This window comes from Polypterus senegalus, chromosome 5 (genome assembly GCF_016835505.1).
Source record: "Polypterus senegalus isolate Bchr_013 chromosome 5, ASM1683550v1, whole genome shotgun sequence".
NCBI classification, from domain to species: Eukaryota; Metazoa; Chordata; class Cladistia; order Polypteriformes; family Polypteridae; genus Polypterus; species Polypterus senegalus.
The window spans coordinates 100,373,946-100,386,799 of record NC_053158.1 but is presented as its reverse complement, the minus strand read 5'-3'; the positions used below and the strand labels follow the sequence as shown (position 1 = coordinate 100,386,799).

Sequence of the window (12,854 nt, the reverse complement as noted above, 5' to 3'; positions counted from 1 at the left end):
ACTACAATGTAAACTATACCATAGTTATATACTAGAGTTTTTAGAATGATTCTAGACTTCACCATTTTGCCTCAGGCACCCGAGCTCCCAAAAATTCCCCTTGTATTCTTTATTAACTTTTTTTTAGCACCCAGGTATTTTGAACCATAGCAAGATGAGTACTGAAAATTTGTTAATTAAGAAAGAAATGAAGAACAATTGTCTTATTAACAAAAAGTCTTTATGTTTATTCCAAATATACAAAAGGTATTTACTGTACAATTAAATACATGTAACACTGTTGCTACTGTGTTTATTTCAAGTAGGCTTCCCCTGTAAACATTACTGAGAAAAAACTTTACTGAGCCATCTTTAAAGTCTGATTTTTTTTTTCTTTTACTTTTTTGGCTTTCCAGTAGAAGGTTCATTTTACATTTGGCACTTCAGCATAAAATCAAGGTAACTGTGCAAACAAGCAGGTTTCATTTTCAACTAGTTTAATTTATCATTATGCACTGTAATTGAAAATAAAGAATTTTTCTTGCTACCTGTTTCTTAAAAATAATTATAATAATTAAATTCTCAGGATTCATTAACAACAAGCAAAATAACATAATGTGGTATAGTTGCTTTCTTCTTTGAAACACATACTGTATGTCTATTTATCAAAAAAATGTTACTCCATAATCTATGTAAGAGTCACTGTAAAGGCCTGTGAGTTCAAATACATACATACAAACATATATATGTTTGTATATATATATATATATATATATATATATATACATTTTTTAAATTATGTCTGGTATACAATTTATAGTTCAAATTAAACCAATAAACACAGGGTTTGATAAGTGGTTCAGTCTTCTACAATGGAACTTGTAAGCTACATATACAGTACATATTGCTTATCATATTTTAAATGAAATCTGAAAATGTAAAAATAAATCAAATTATAAAAACTTTCTTTATATTTTAATGTGTTGTCAAAAGGATTATCTAGTTGCATAAAGGTTGAAAATCCTGTGTCATTTCAAATGAAAACCTATTTGTTTACACAGAATTGAATTGTTTTACCTCAATTCTGGAACCTTCTAGCAGGATGGAAATATAAAAAGAAATGCATTTCTTTTGAAGTTGACATGGTCATATGGATACAACTACTATAAGTCTATCTCTAAGCAGACCTAAAGTAAGGGTCCATCCAAGACATACAAGTAGTAACTGCAATATCAAGCATAATGTATTTATTTTCTAGGCAGCACATTGCTGAGCCTTGTTCCTCCATTTTGTAGGGTTAGTCTGAGTGAGCACTGCGCCATTAGATTGCGTCACTCTCCAGTTGATCGTGCTCATTTTTATCACAAGATCCGAAGTCCTCCATTGAAGAATCTTGGCAATTGTTTTATTGTATGATGTTAAAAATCCGAACATCTCAGTTTTCACATATTCATTTTTTTTTATTTTGAATTATATGAAATTTTGAAGAATGCCCCTTGAACTGCAACTGTGACCGCTCTTTGAGTTCTCAGTCATAGACACCCTACAGGCATGAGGGCACAGTTATTATTTGCAAAATTTCTGTAATATGCAGAATAGATCTGGTGTTGCTGGCCAAATGGTTACCACAGTACATCATTCGCCTCTGAGACACCATACAAATCAGCCAACTTTTTAAAGCGTGGACCCCATTCACTAAGGTAGTCGTAGTCATGGTCATTGTTTGTAGAGACTGACTGCAAAGAGCTAAGGGAATCTGCCACAGACCCCTCCCCTTCATAGGCATAGGTCTGTAATGAATCATAAGGGGGAGCACAGAGGTCTGTGTCAGCCTCATAGAGTTTGGCAAGTACATAGCTGTGAACATTACTTTCTCCCATGCAGGTCTGTGGAACGTAGCGCGAAAGACTTTCAATCTCGGGCACCATGTCCTGTCTGATCTTAGAGAGCTGAGCTTCCCTGGGGTTCCACATGGCAGCAATGTCAAAGGCTTCTGTGTCCTCTTCTCCCCCGCCCTCATCATCATAGCGCACAATGTTCTCATGCACATTTTCCTCTTCATCTGTTAAGTAGGGTTTCTTCTTATAATTCCGCAGTGAAAGGATAAGCAGAATCATCACTAAAAACAGAAAATGATGGTTATACGTTGAATCAAAATGACAAAATATTTGAATTATACAAAAGTCAAAAACAATTTAGAGATATTTAAGCAGCATTATATTGGTTACTGGGTGAAAAGGCAAACTTTTAAGGGTAAAGTAAATCTAAAAAATGCCTCTTGATTCAATTTTTTTTCCCATCAGAGGGATGATATGCTAACTTTATAAGGTACGATGTCTGAAGATCTCTAGGTGTCTGAGTATTTTTGCACATTGTTTGTCAGTTTTCCTTTTTTGACATTTCATTTGGTTCTTTCCATCACACGGTTTATGTTTTGATAATCATTGTATGCTGCAAACAACTGCTATGCTGCTGTTGTCATTACTATATGTCAGCATCGATGTTTGATGTCATTTTAATGAATAGACCAAAGTGTTGTCAAGTTTTTAATTGGGGCAAGATACAACTCTGCTAGTTTGTTGAAAAACTAGATATACAAAACCTTGGGGGCAACAGACAACATCATTTTATGAATTAGCAAAAAAGGAATAGTTATTGTTTGGGAAAACAACAATAACAAAATAAAAAAAAATAAGAGTAGAAAGATATCTTGATTTATCTGAAGAAAAGTCTTTAGAGCATTTAAGGATGGAAACCACTTATTTGAGAAACTAATTAGGACCATGGAGCTTTAACAGATCTTTAAAGCTTTTGTTTTTAAATTTAATCAGAGCATGTTCCCGACCTGGAGCTTGGTTCTGTATATATTAATACACAGTTATTCATTGTTTTTTCTCTTTGTAGAGCTATTATTTACTAACAGAACAAGATGCAGAGGACAGAAAGATATGGAAGAAGATGATCCGCTGTGGCGACCCCTAGCAGGAGCAGCCGAAAGAAGAAGAAGAAGAGATATTATTTACATTTTGTGAATATAACTGTTAATGTATTGGGATCAAAGCACTCATCTTTATTAGTGATGAGCGAGCACCAAAGTGTTCGGGTGTTCGGTCCAAACACATCTCGATGTTCGTATGCTCTACCGAGCACCCGAGTATAATGTAAGTCAATGGGAGACAACCAGGCACCCCCTGCTCTGAAGAGGGGAGGGTGCCTGGTCCATTGAAAAAGGTTAGAAAGTGACAAAAACACCACCCAAATGGACCGGGAACAGCATGGGGACGATGACTGGATGCATCTTGGACTCCCAAGACGCTGCTGGGAACCAGTTTGTCCGAGTTGTACGTCACTTTTACAGACTGACAAAACATGCCCAAAACCCCCCAAAAAAATCAATTTACAGGAAAAATGACGCTCTAAAACATTATATGCCAGTTCCTGCAGGTGAGCTGATGCTCTAAAACATTATATGCAAGTGCTTGCTGTTTAGCACCCGATGAGGTGTTCCGGCCAGCCAATCACTGTAATGCCAGCACCTGACATGGCTACTGGCATTACAGTGAGGGCAGTACTTACCTGCCCCTTGACTGGCTGTCTCCAACCCACGAAACGTGCGGGGCGGAGACTCAAGCATGGCGCACGAGCACATGTGGTGCTCGTTCGAGTAGCGTCAGGCTCCGAGCATAGCGATGTTCGAGCCGAAGACATGTTCGGCCAAGCATGCTCGCTCATCACTAATCTTTATGTCTTGTTAGATCTCAGTTCCAAACTACTTATTCAGTTACTTAGTTTCCTCCCCCAAGTACTGGCAACTATATGCTAAGTGCCATTCTAAAAGTGATGTGTTCAATTTAGAAAAAATTACCAGTTCATGGAGTGATGCTTTTCCTGTGATATACATGTATTTACATTTTGCAGAAGCAAATTAAAAATGATCACTTTAGTCTTCCCCTTTCAATTAAGATTCTGCCTTTGTTTGTTTGCTATTATAGACAACACCACCAGATAGAAGCATGGTTCATGGCAAAGCTGAGAATGTGAGAGTGAGCATTGATCTTAAATGGTAGATATGTTACTTTAGGTGCTAAGGATAAACACAGTCTTCATTACAATATTCTGAAACATTTTTAAACTATGGTACTTACAGCTAAATCATGTGATCACAAATATGAGTGTTCCTTGTATACAAAATATCTTAAAAGCTGAATAAAGGATGTAAAATGGCCTTATGTATGTTTAGTTGGCCATTAATAACAGTAATTACTAGCAAACAACCAAAAACCCATACAGAGAGTGGCTAACTGTCTTGTATTCAGTTTAAACACAGTTATGTTCTAAATCAGAGGTATTTTTTTTCTACTCAGCAGGTAAATGTGCTCAAAAAATTTGAGATTGAGTAGAAAATTTGAAGTATGTCTAGTTTGTGAAATAGAATTATTTTGTGCTATTATTATATTATTGTTATTTGAACTACAGATAAAAATGTTAAAAACAGTTTTTTAAAGTCTCCCCTTTGTCGATTGCTTTATTATGGTAGAATTATAAATTCAAATTACTGAACAAAACAGGGTGGGGGGAAATTTACTTTTGAATTGTTGCCACGGGGTAAATGGGATGAAAAAAGTTTGGGAACCCCTGTTCTAAATGGAACATGTAGCCTATTAATAGAACTTAATGTTCAAATTTATTGTCTGTTTTACAGAAGGGCATATATTAGGATTTTGGTAAAAACTAACTTATAATGGGTAAATAAATACGTATATTCATACTCATAACCAATAAAATAGATTGACAACAATTATATGTAATTTTTAGAACCAGGGTGTATCTTCTTTTTAAAACTTGAAACGTATATGAAGAAAATGTTGCAATGTTATATCAGTTGTTAGGTGAGTCATCGATTTTGCTGTTTGTCTGTACCCTTTAAAGCCTCTTTGAAGCGAGATTTTCAGTTGTAGTCTTTACATAATCCTAGCAAGTCTGGGCCAGTCATGGCACACTTCTATGACTATAAGCCATGCAGCTTGACATTCCCAATAACTTAGTTCAGTCTGCATCAGGTATGATTTTTGGACGTTGGGTCTCTTTGTGTGGGTGCAAGAGCTGACAACCAATGAGCACTCGTCTGGAGGTACAATGCATAGAATGTAGCCATTTTTCTGTGCTGCACAAACAGAAGAAAGGCTCATCAGTTTGGTGTCTTGTGTTAGTTAAGCCACAACGGAATGAAAAAATTATTCAAAAAGAACTAGCCATACTTGGAAAGCACTCACGCAGGCTCCAGTGCTGTCAGGCAGCATGTTAAAATGAATATCATAATGTGGAACGGATATGATTCTTGGAAAATCTGAAATTGAGCTATAGACTTTATCATCTCCCTAGTTCTGGTTGTGTAATCTGACATCCTCAAGGCACTGCGATCTAGCAGCTATGGTTGTTAAATTTGACCTCTCCTACCTGTAACATGCTGTTGATTTAAGTTGACTTGCTTTGTGTGGGCCTGAATGTGTAACTACGTTTGCTCTATGACAAACTATCAATATCCAGTCTCATTTTCAACTTTGTGTCTTACGTTTTCAGAATATGCTGAATATGCTACAGAACTCCTTGATCCTGTAATGGAAGTAGTAGGTTAAGAAAATAGGTGGATGGGTGTTTTTCCAGAAGGATTAAGACAATGAATGAGTAGAGTTGTTACAAGGTAATTAGAGTTTAATTTCATACCACCTCTTTTAATAATAAAATACAGTATATTAGTGGGACTTAAGAATCTTAAAATCTTACCAAGTAACACAAAAATGCAGGCAAGAATGGCAATTAGAGCTCCTCTACTCAGGCTAACAGGAAGCGTGTATGGTTCTGCCGTGCAAGACATAACGTTCCCATCTGTATCGCAACTACACACTCTGATGGTGAGGGTGCTAGTGCTGCTCTGCATGGGCTGGTCTCCATCTGATATGAGGATAGGAAGGTAGTAGATGCTCTGTTCCTGCTGACTGAACCCTCCTCTCCTGCTCAGTATAAATGCAGTGTTGTCTGAAACAGAATAGGTGAGTTTTGCTGTCAGAATATTTTATATAGAGAGAATAAGCAATACATTACATGACATTTTATAGAATAGCTTCATTTTGTTGCATGAGAAAACATTCTTTTGAAAAAGGGAAAATGAAAGACTTTTAATATGCAAAAATTAATGTTGCACTTTCATTCATGCTTATTCCATTTCAGGACTGTGGGGTTGAAGAATATTCATGCCAAAACTGTCTTTGGTAAAAAGCAAAATTATGTAAAAATGGTAACATTTTTTGATTAGCAACTTTAAGAGCTTGCTAGAATGAATCAATTAGTCATACATTGCTGTTTAAGACAAATAAAACCTTTTTTAAAGTACTTATGTGCCAGTAAATGGCTAAAAGATACAGTTAGGCAGCCTATATTCTAAAGTGACAGCTTAAAAATACATTCGTTGCAAACTAATGTTGTAGACACATCCGTCTGATGTGAATAAAATTATTATAAGAGCCACAGAAAATGATTATAAGGGCCAGTGAAAAGGGGTACTCTAAATTAAAACTGATAAGGACTAAATTAGTGTGCCTGAAAGAAATTAACTTGGTTCAAAAGGTGAAGATAATTCTCTGCAAAATTCAAATATTCCTTAAAATATGAACCCCTTTTATGAAACTGCCATGACTGCTTGGGATTTAATTGCTTTTTTAATTATGAACATCTTAAAATAATATTTTAAAGCAGTAGACATTTTAAATAATACATTCCTATCAAAGCTACCGTGTTCCTAAAATAACAATGAAATACTTCAAAAGGCAAAGCAATTTTTTCTAATGTTCCTATTGTCTTATTTTTATTAACTCTAAGTGAAATGAACATGTTTGGGAACAAAACAATTCAGAAACAGGGCATGCCGTTGGTGGCATTAGAACACAAGATGCCGTCTATCCTATTTCATTACCTTGATTGTCTCTGAGGGTGAAGTTTGGGTTGTTAGCTGCCTCGGGCGCCAGGCTATAATAGAAATGTTGGCCTGCAAGAGGGTCATCTAAGTCCACAGCAGTAACCGTCTGAATCAGCTGTGAATTAAAAGTGCACATTATGATCACAGTGCAGTTGTTTCTCCTTCATAGCATAACATAGCATTGATTTTCAAAAGACAAAGTTAGTTTTGTTTGATGGATTATGAACTTACTGATAAACGTAACAGCTACTGAGTGATTTTGTGGGCACTGTTGTACGGTAAGTACAGTGGTTTCAGAAAGTATTCAGATCCCTCGACTTTTTGCAGCCTTATACTAAACTCTTTTAAATTCATAATCAATGCAACACTGATACCCCAGTGTTATTTAAAATAAAATTTATTAAAAACAATAAACTGAACTATCACATTGGCACAATCATTCAGACTCTTTATTCAGTATTTAGTTGAAGCCCCTTTGACAGCTTAGACTCTCCCCCAAGCTTTGCACACCTGGATTTGGGAATGTTCTACCATTCTCCACTGCAGATCCTTTCAAGCTCTTACAGACTGGATGTAGACCATCAATGGATGGAATTTTTAGATCTCTACTGAGATGTTCAACTGGGTTTAAGTCCAGAGACTTGATGGGTAACTCAAGGACATTTCCAGAGTTTATTTCTTTTATTTATTATTAAAACCACAAACAAAGACTGAGCTACAGTAAATGCATACTGTGGTTAACTATAAACAATATACAAGTCATTTTGTTGAGGTGTGTGGAGCTATGGCTACTTTTCATTGCAAAAAATATTAATTAAGTCTTTATCAAACAATTGCAAAAGTATATACTCACTTTGAAAGAAAAAAAAAAAGTTTATTTATTATTATTTTTACCTGCCCAGCTTTGGTATTCTCACAAACAAATGCGTCATAGTACTTTGCCAGTTCTGGGGGGTTGTCATTAACATCAAGGACTTTAACCATAACAGACACAGTTCCAAATTGTGATGGATTGGCTGTAAAAAAAAGAAAATGTTCTGCATTAAATTAATCTATTCATTGTGGAATAGAAATACTGATCAAATCAGCAGTTTGTCATAAAATGAATATTTTTCATCGGAATAGCCTACACAGGGTATACGGTACATTTCAGGCATAGATAAACAGTCCGGTCAGTGCAATTATTTTGTTCCACCATCCTATTTTAATGATTTGGGACTTCTACATTGATGCCATATTTGCATACTTTGAGCAATTAAACTTGAGCAAATACAATCTTCCTGTAGGAAACTACTTTTATAATGTGAAAGTTAAAAGCAACATGATTTTTTTATCTAATCTTTCATCAATGTGTATGGTTGACACTATACTATATAGAGATGATGAAGATATCTCCAGACCTAAAGTATGCAACTCCAGAAGATATAAGGAAACTTTCAGAGATGGACCTTTAATTAAAATCTCACATAATAAATGCAATTAAGCCATTAACAAGATATTAATAATGTCAATTTGTGAAAAAGATGGTTTAATTCAGCTTCAAATTGTACATAGCATGCACACATGTTGACTTAGATTATCCAAATACTGTATGTCCAGGACAAGACCCAGATTATGAATATTGCCATGAAATCTTTGCTTCTCTAAAACATATATTTTAGGAATGGCCTTAACAATAGATTGTTAAGGATTTGCAATTACTCCAAATCCTCTCTAACACTGTTGAGAGTAACAACAAGATGGGATCGATTGTGAGATCTTTCAGGACACTGCTTCCTCATCATCTTAATTCTGTCTACCCTTAATAAGGCATTTTTCTCCCACTGAGTTACTTTACATGAAACTAGTAAAGATGAACTTTTTCTATAAGAGGAGTTGTTGAAAGCTTTTTAGATTTCATTTCATTATTGCTACATAAAAGTAAATAGTCTTGTGTCTCCTTTAAGCTTTTTGATACCTCAAAATACAGTATTTGAGCAGCTACTTTATTGGATTTTTTAATTTCAAGGGGTGCTGATATGGCTTTAAGTTGATTATGATATGGTAATAAATGTATGGTAAGTACACAGATCTGGATGAATCTGTGATTGTTCTGTATATCATTGAATGCAAGGTGATCCGTGAAATCAATCCCATTGAAAAAGTCAAAACAGAATTCTATGAAACACATATGTAAACCTGCACATTGCATTAGTCATTATAAGCTCATTTTATGTTTCCAAATGTTCTAATTATTGAACATTTATGAAGACCCACCTTTCCTGTTTAGCACATCTTCATCACCTCTCAACTAAATTACTACAGTTAACTTTTCATGGACATCCTGCTTAAAATATCAACCAATTACAAGACCAGAATGCTGCTGTTGCCAGATGGCTAATATACTGTAAATCAAACATTATCCACACATTAGTACACAACTTGCCTGACTACAGCACTCCCTTTACAGAAATCATTTATGCTCAAAAGTCTTCAAACTAATAATTTCAATTTTTCTGATTGTATGTCTTCTTGGCTTGCCTCATATCAACCAAAAATTGAGATTTTGTGATGTCAGCCTTCCATTCCAATTTTTTTTTTTGTTTTTGGAGTTCTTTTCCTAAGCCTTTTGAAAAGCTCAATCCCCTGACACATTCAAACCACACACAAAAACACACATTTTAAATATTTCATTTTTCTCTTGGGCTATACCAGAAACTGTTTTCTCTGTTTTGAAAATTATGTAACAACTGTACTTAACTCGGACAGAATTTTTTTTTGTGCCATCTCATATGGTTAAATCTGCTGCCCTGTGCTATCAGCTCATGTCTACTGAGATACATTTGTTTCTAGCAATGTAACTTTACATTGTAATGATGTTGCATTTTGTGTATTTATTCTGAAAGAGTGTTTTGTTTGCTTTATAAAGCACCTTCTTGATGGTGTACTCTATGACTTGTGCTTTATAAAATAAACATTGATTTTTCTGCACAGTCTTTGGCTTAAATTTACTTTATGTGGTGGCACACAGTTATTGTTCTTCATCTTCAGATTATATATACAGTACAGCTAGATAAACAAACGAGATAAGCACAAATATCACTTAACATTATATTTCAAGCGTTATCAACAAATATGTGAAAATAAATCGGATTGCTTTATGTGTGAAAAATGTTCTGTCTATCTGACCAGCAAAAGCAAATATTCTTCAGCCTTGTTTAAACATGACATTTTCTACTTGACTGCATACGGAAACCAAACTAAAGAATTTAATCTATTTAAAGAATGATATTGTGAATGAAAGCAGGATATGTGTGAATGTCTGTATGAGCATTGTGCTTAATGTGTATGTGTTTGTTTGCATGGCGTTTTGTGCTTTTATTCAGTTTTGTTTTGTGCTTTATTTTGAGCATATTATACTGTATTTATGTACTACACAGTGCTATATTAAAATAAAGTGAAATTGCACAAGTGCGGCAGTTTTTCTCTGTTCTAATCATATTGTCCTGTAAAAGGCAAAATAAACACTAGCATTAGTTGTTCTGCTTGTTTTGATTTTTAAATTACTCTATCAAAATATTTGCTCACTACTGCTATTTTAAACTATTAAGATTCACTTTGTCTTGGCACCCATTTTCTTGGTAAAATTTTACAAGATTACCATGACAGAGATTTTCCCCATTCCTGCCAGCAGACACTGCAATAAAGTGTTTTGAAGGATCCTGGGTCCTGTTTACTGATGGAACGAATGGTATAAGCATATCTAAGCAGAGAGGATGACTTCTATGCAGCCGAGTGATTTTAAATACTTATTTATTTAAATAATTAAACAATGATTGAAATTTTAATTGTTTTAAATACTAGTTGATTTTTTTTTTCTGATGAATGAATGGCAGAAGCCAACGGTGAACAGAAGAGTTAGCCCATTGCAAGGCACAATCACCCAGCTACATTCATGTCACTGGCTCCTACCAGGGCAATTCTGAGTGATCAATTACACTAAAATGAGTCCTTGGAATTATGAATGAAATTACTGGAAAAAAATGCACACACAGAAAGAACACAAAACACCATACAGACAATAAACAGACTGGAATTCAAAACCAATCTCCTGGAGCAGTAACAGAAAACTGCTGACCACTTTGCCACCATGCCCTACTTGTAACATTGCAATGGCTTTATTATTAACAATAATTAAAGTTAACATGTTTTAATTATTTTATTATTATTATTATTTAAGCTAATATTTTAGAAGCTTCCTGTTTTCTTGTAAACTGCACCTAATAGTCACTTTTTTTGTTTCTGTGCCTTTACTCACTCCCAGTTTCATCAGAGTACTAGTTTTATATACGGTGTATTAAACTGTTACCAGCCTAAGCTCTGACTATGCCAGCGGCACAATGCATTTATATTTCAAGTGTGTTCAACTATTGTATGCCTCACAGTTCTCCAGGGTAGTAATACGTGTTTATAATGTTTTAAGTCAGTAGCCCAAATTCAATATGTATGATTAAGGAAGCACTTCTCTTTTGTTAAGAGAGCTTTCTTGTATTTACGTGTTCTCTCTTGAATAAAAACCGAATTTAGGCTCATTATTAACAAAGCGACTTTCAGTTTCTACTATTATATTTTTGACTTCTTTGGACCATCACCTGTGCATGCTGAGAGCCTTCTTCTACTGTGAAGTAATCTCATGAAAACTCGAAAGCTTTATCCCTATACATGAAAATGTTACTTTCCATGTGACAATACTACTAGTCAGGGCTGGCTCGTGGGGAAAGGTGACAAGGTCATCGCCAGCACATTGGTAAATGGGGCATTTTAATGCAGTATTTTTTTTTAACATGAAAAAATGATACAAAAAATAACAGTTATGTATGAACCATAAGAATTACATACATGGCGCCATATTTCTATGTTGCCTTTAAAGATTGTATGAAAGATTTTAATTTTACATTTCATAGTTCTAGGAACTCTTAATTCACACAACTTTGCCACATCACATTTCAAAGCTGCATGTCAGCACATGATATTAGTATTCCTTTTCCTGATTTTCACATGTTGTAATTTGTATATAATGATTATCATTTTATTAATTACTGGAACATTATTAAGGTGTCAGTCACAGGTACAATGTCTGATAAATGTTTCTTAAGTTTGCCTCATGTGTTGTCAATTACAAAAGGCAGGTACTTTAAGTTTGTTGTTTGTAATCGCCAAGGTATTTCGAGGAGCATGTGGGATAAGCAAAACAGTTTTGTTTCACGTTCAATGTCACAATTGGAAAACTTAATAAAAATAGCTTTTTAATGGAGAAAACCAAAGAGAAGAGATGAAAAATGTCTTTGTTTGAATGACCTATTTTGCCTGTTTTTTGAAAATAATGTTATTATTTATTATTTTTAAGATATACTACATCATGGCAGTATTCTATTATGATACCTGTGTTCCAGTGTAAGTATAGTAAGGATATGAATTGGGGGCTAAAAATGTTCCTTGGCTCAGGTGGAATTATTTAAGGCACAGTCCCAACTACTACTACTACTACTGCTGTCAAAACTCTTTTCAAAGAAAAAAAAATAAAATCTATAAAAGCTGGGTAATTTTAAGTCCTATAAGTATAACAAAGTCTATCAACAAACATGGATTTCCAAGAAAACAAGCACAGCACCTTAGTTTGTTATACTTTTACTAGCTGTGTAAGCCCTGTAAAAAGCTCAGGGTCCTAGAAACTATTGAAATCATCAGAGTGCAGTAGCCACTAAGCAACTGTCTTTCTTCAGAGGTTTCATTTTGCTCTCTTGTGTATTAACTGCAGGAGGAACAGTAAAAGAGATACTGTTTTGCTGACGTGCTCGCCACGCTTCTGTAATAGCACATAAGCAAGTGACTCTCTTTTTGGATGTTTTCTTTTGCTGACGTG

At 34.7% G+C, this 12,854-nt stretch overlaps 1 protein-coding gene across 2 annotated transcripts in view; it reads right to left on the bottom strand.

The window, feature by feature from the left end:
* Positions 1–217: 217 nt before the first annotated feature.
* The window catches only part of LOC120529397 (cadherin-20-like), a 131,291-nt gene continuing 118,654 nt past the window's right edge, over positions 218–12,854 (bottom strand). For both annotated transcript variants that reach the window (XM_039753157.1, XM_039753156.1), the window contains 4 exons: positions 7,847–7,968; positions 6,950–7,067; positions 5,764–6,015; positions 218–2,098 (listed from right to left, as the gene is read on the bottom strand). In XM_039753157.1, the coding sequence (XP_039609091.1) occupies positions 1,602–2,098; positions 5,764–6,015; positions 6,950–7,067; positions 7,847–7,968 (989 nt within the window). In that variant the 3' untranslated portion in view covers positions 218–1,601. The remainder of the gene's footprint in view (positions 2,099–5,763; positions 6,016–6,949; positions 7,068–7,846; positions 7,969–12,854) is intronic.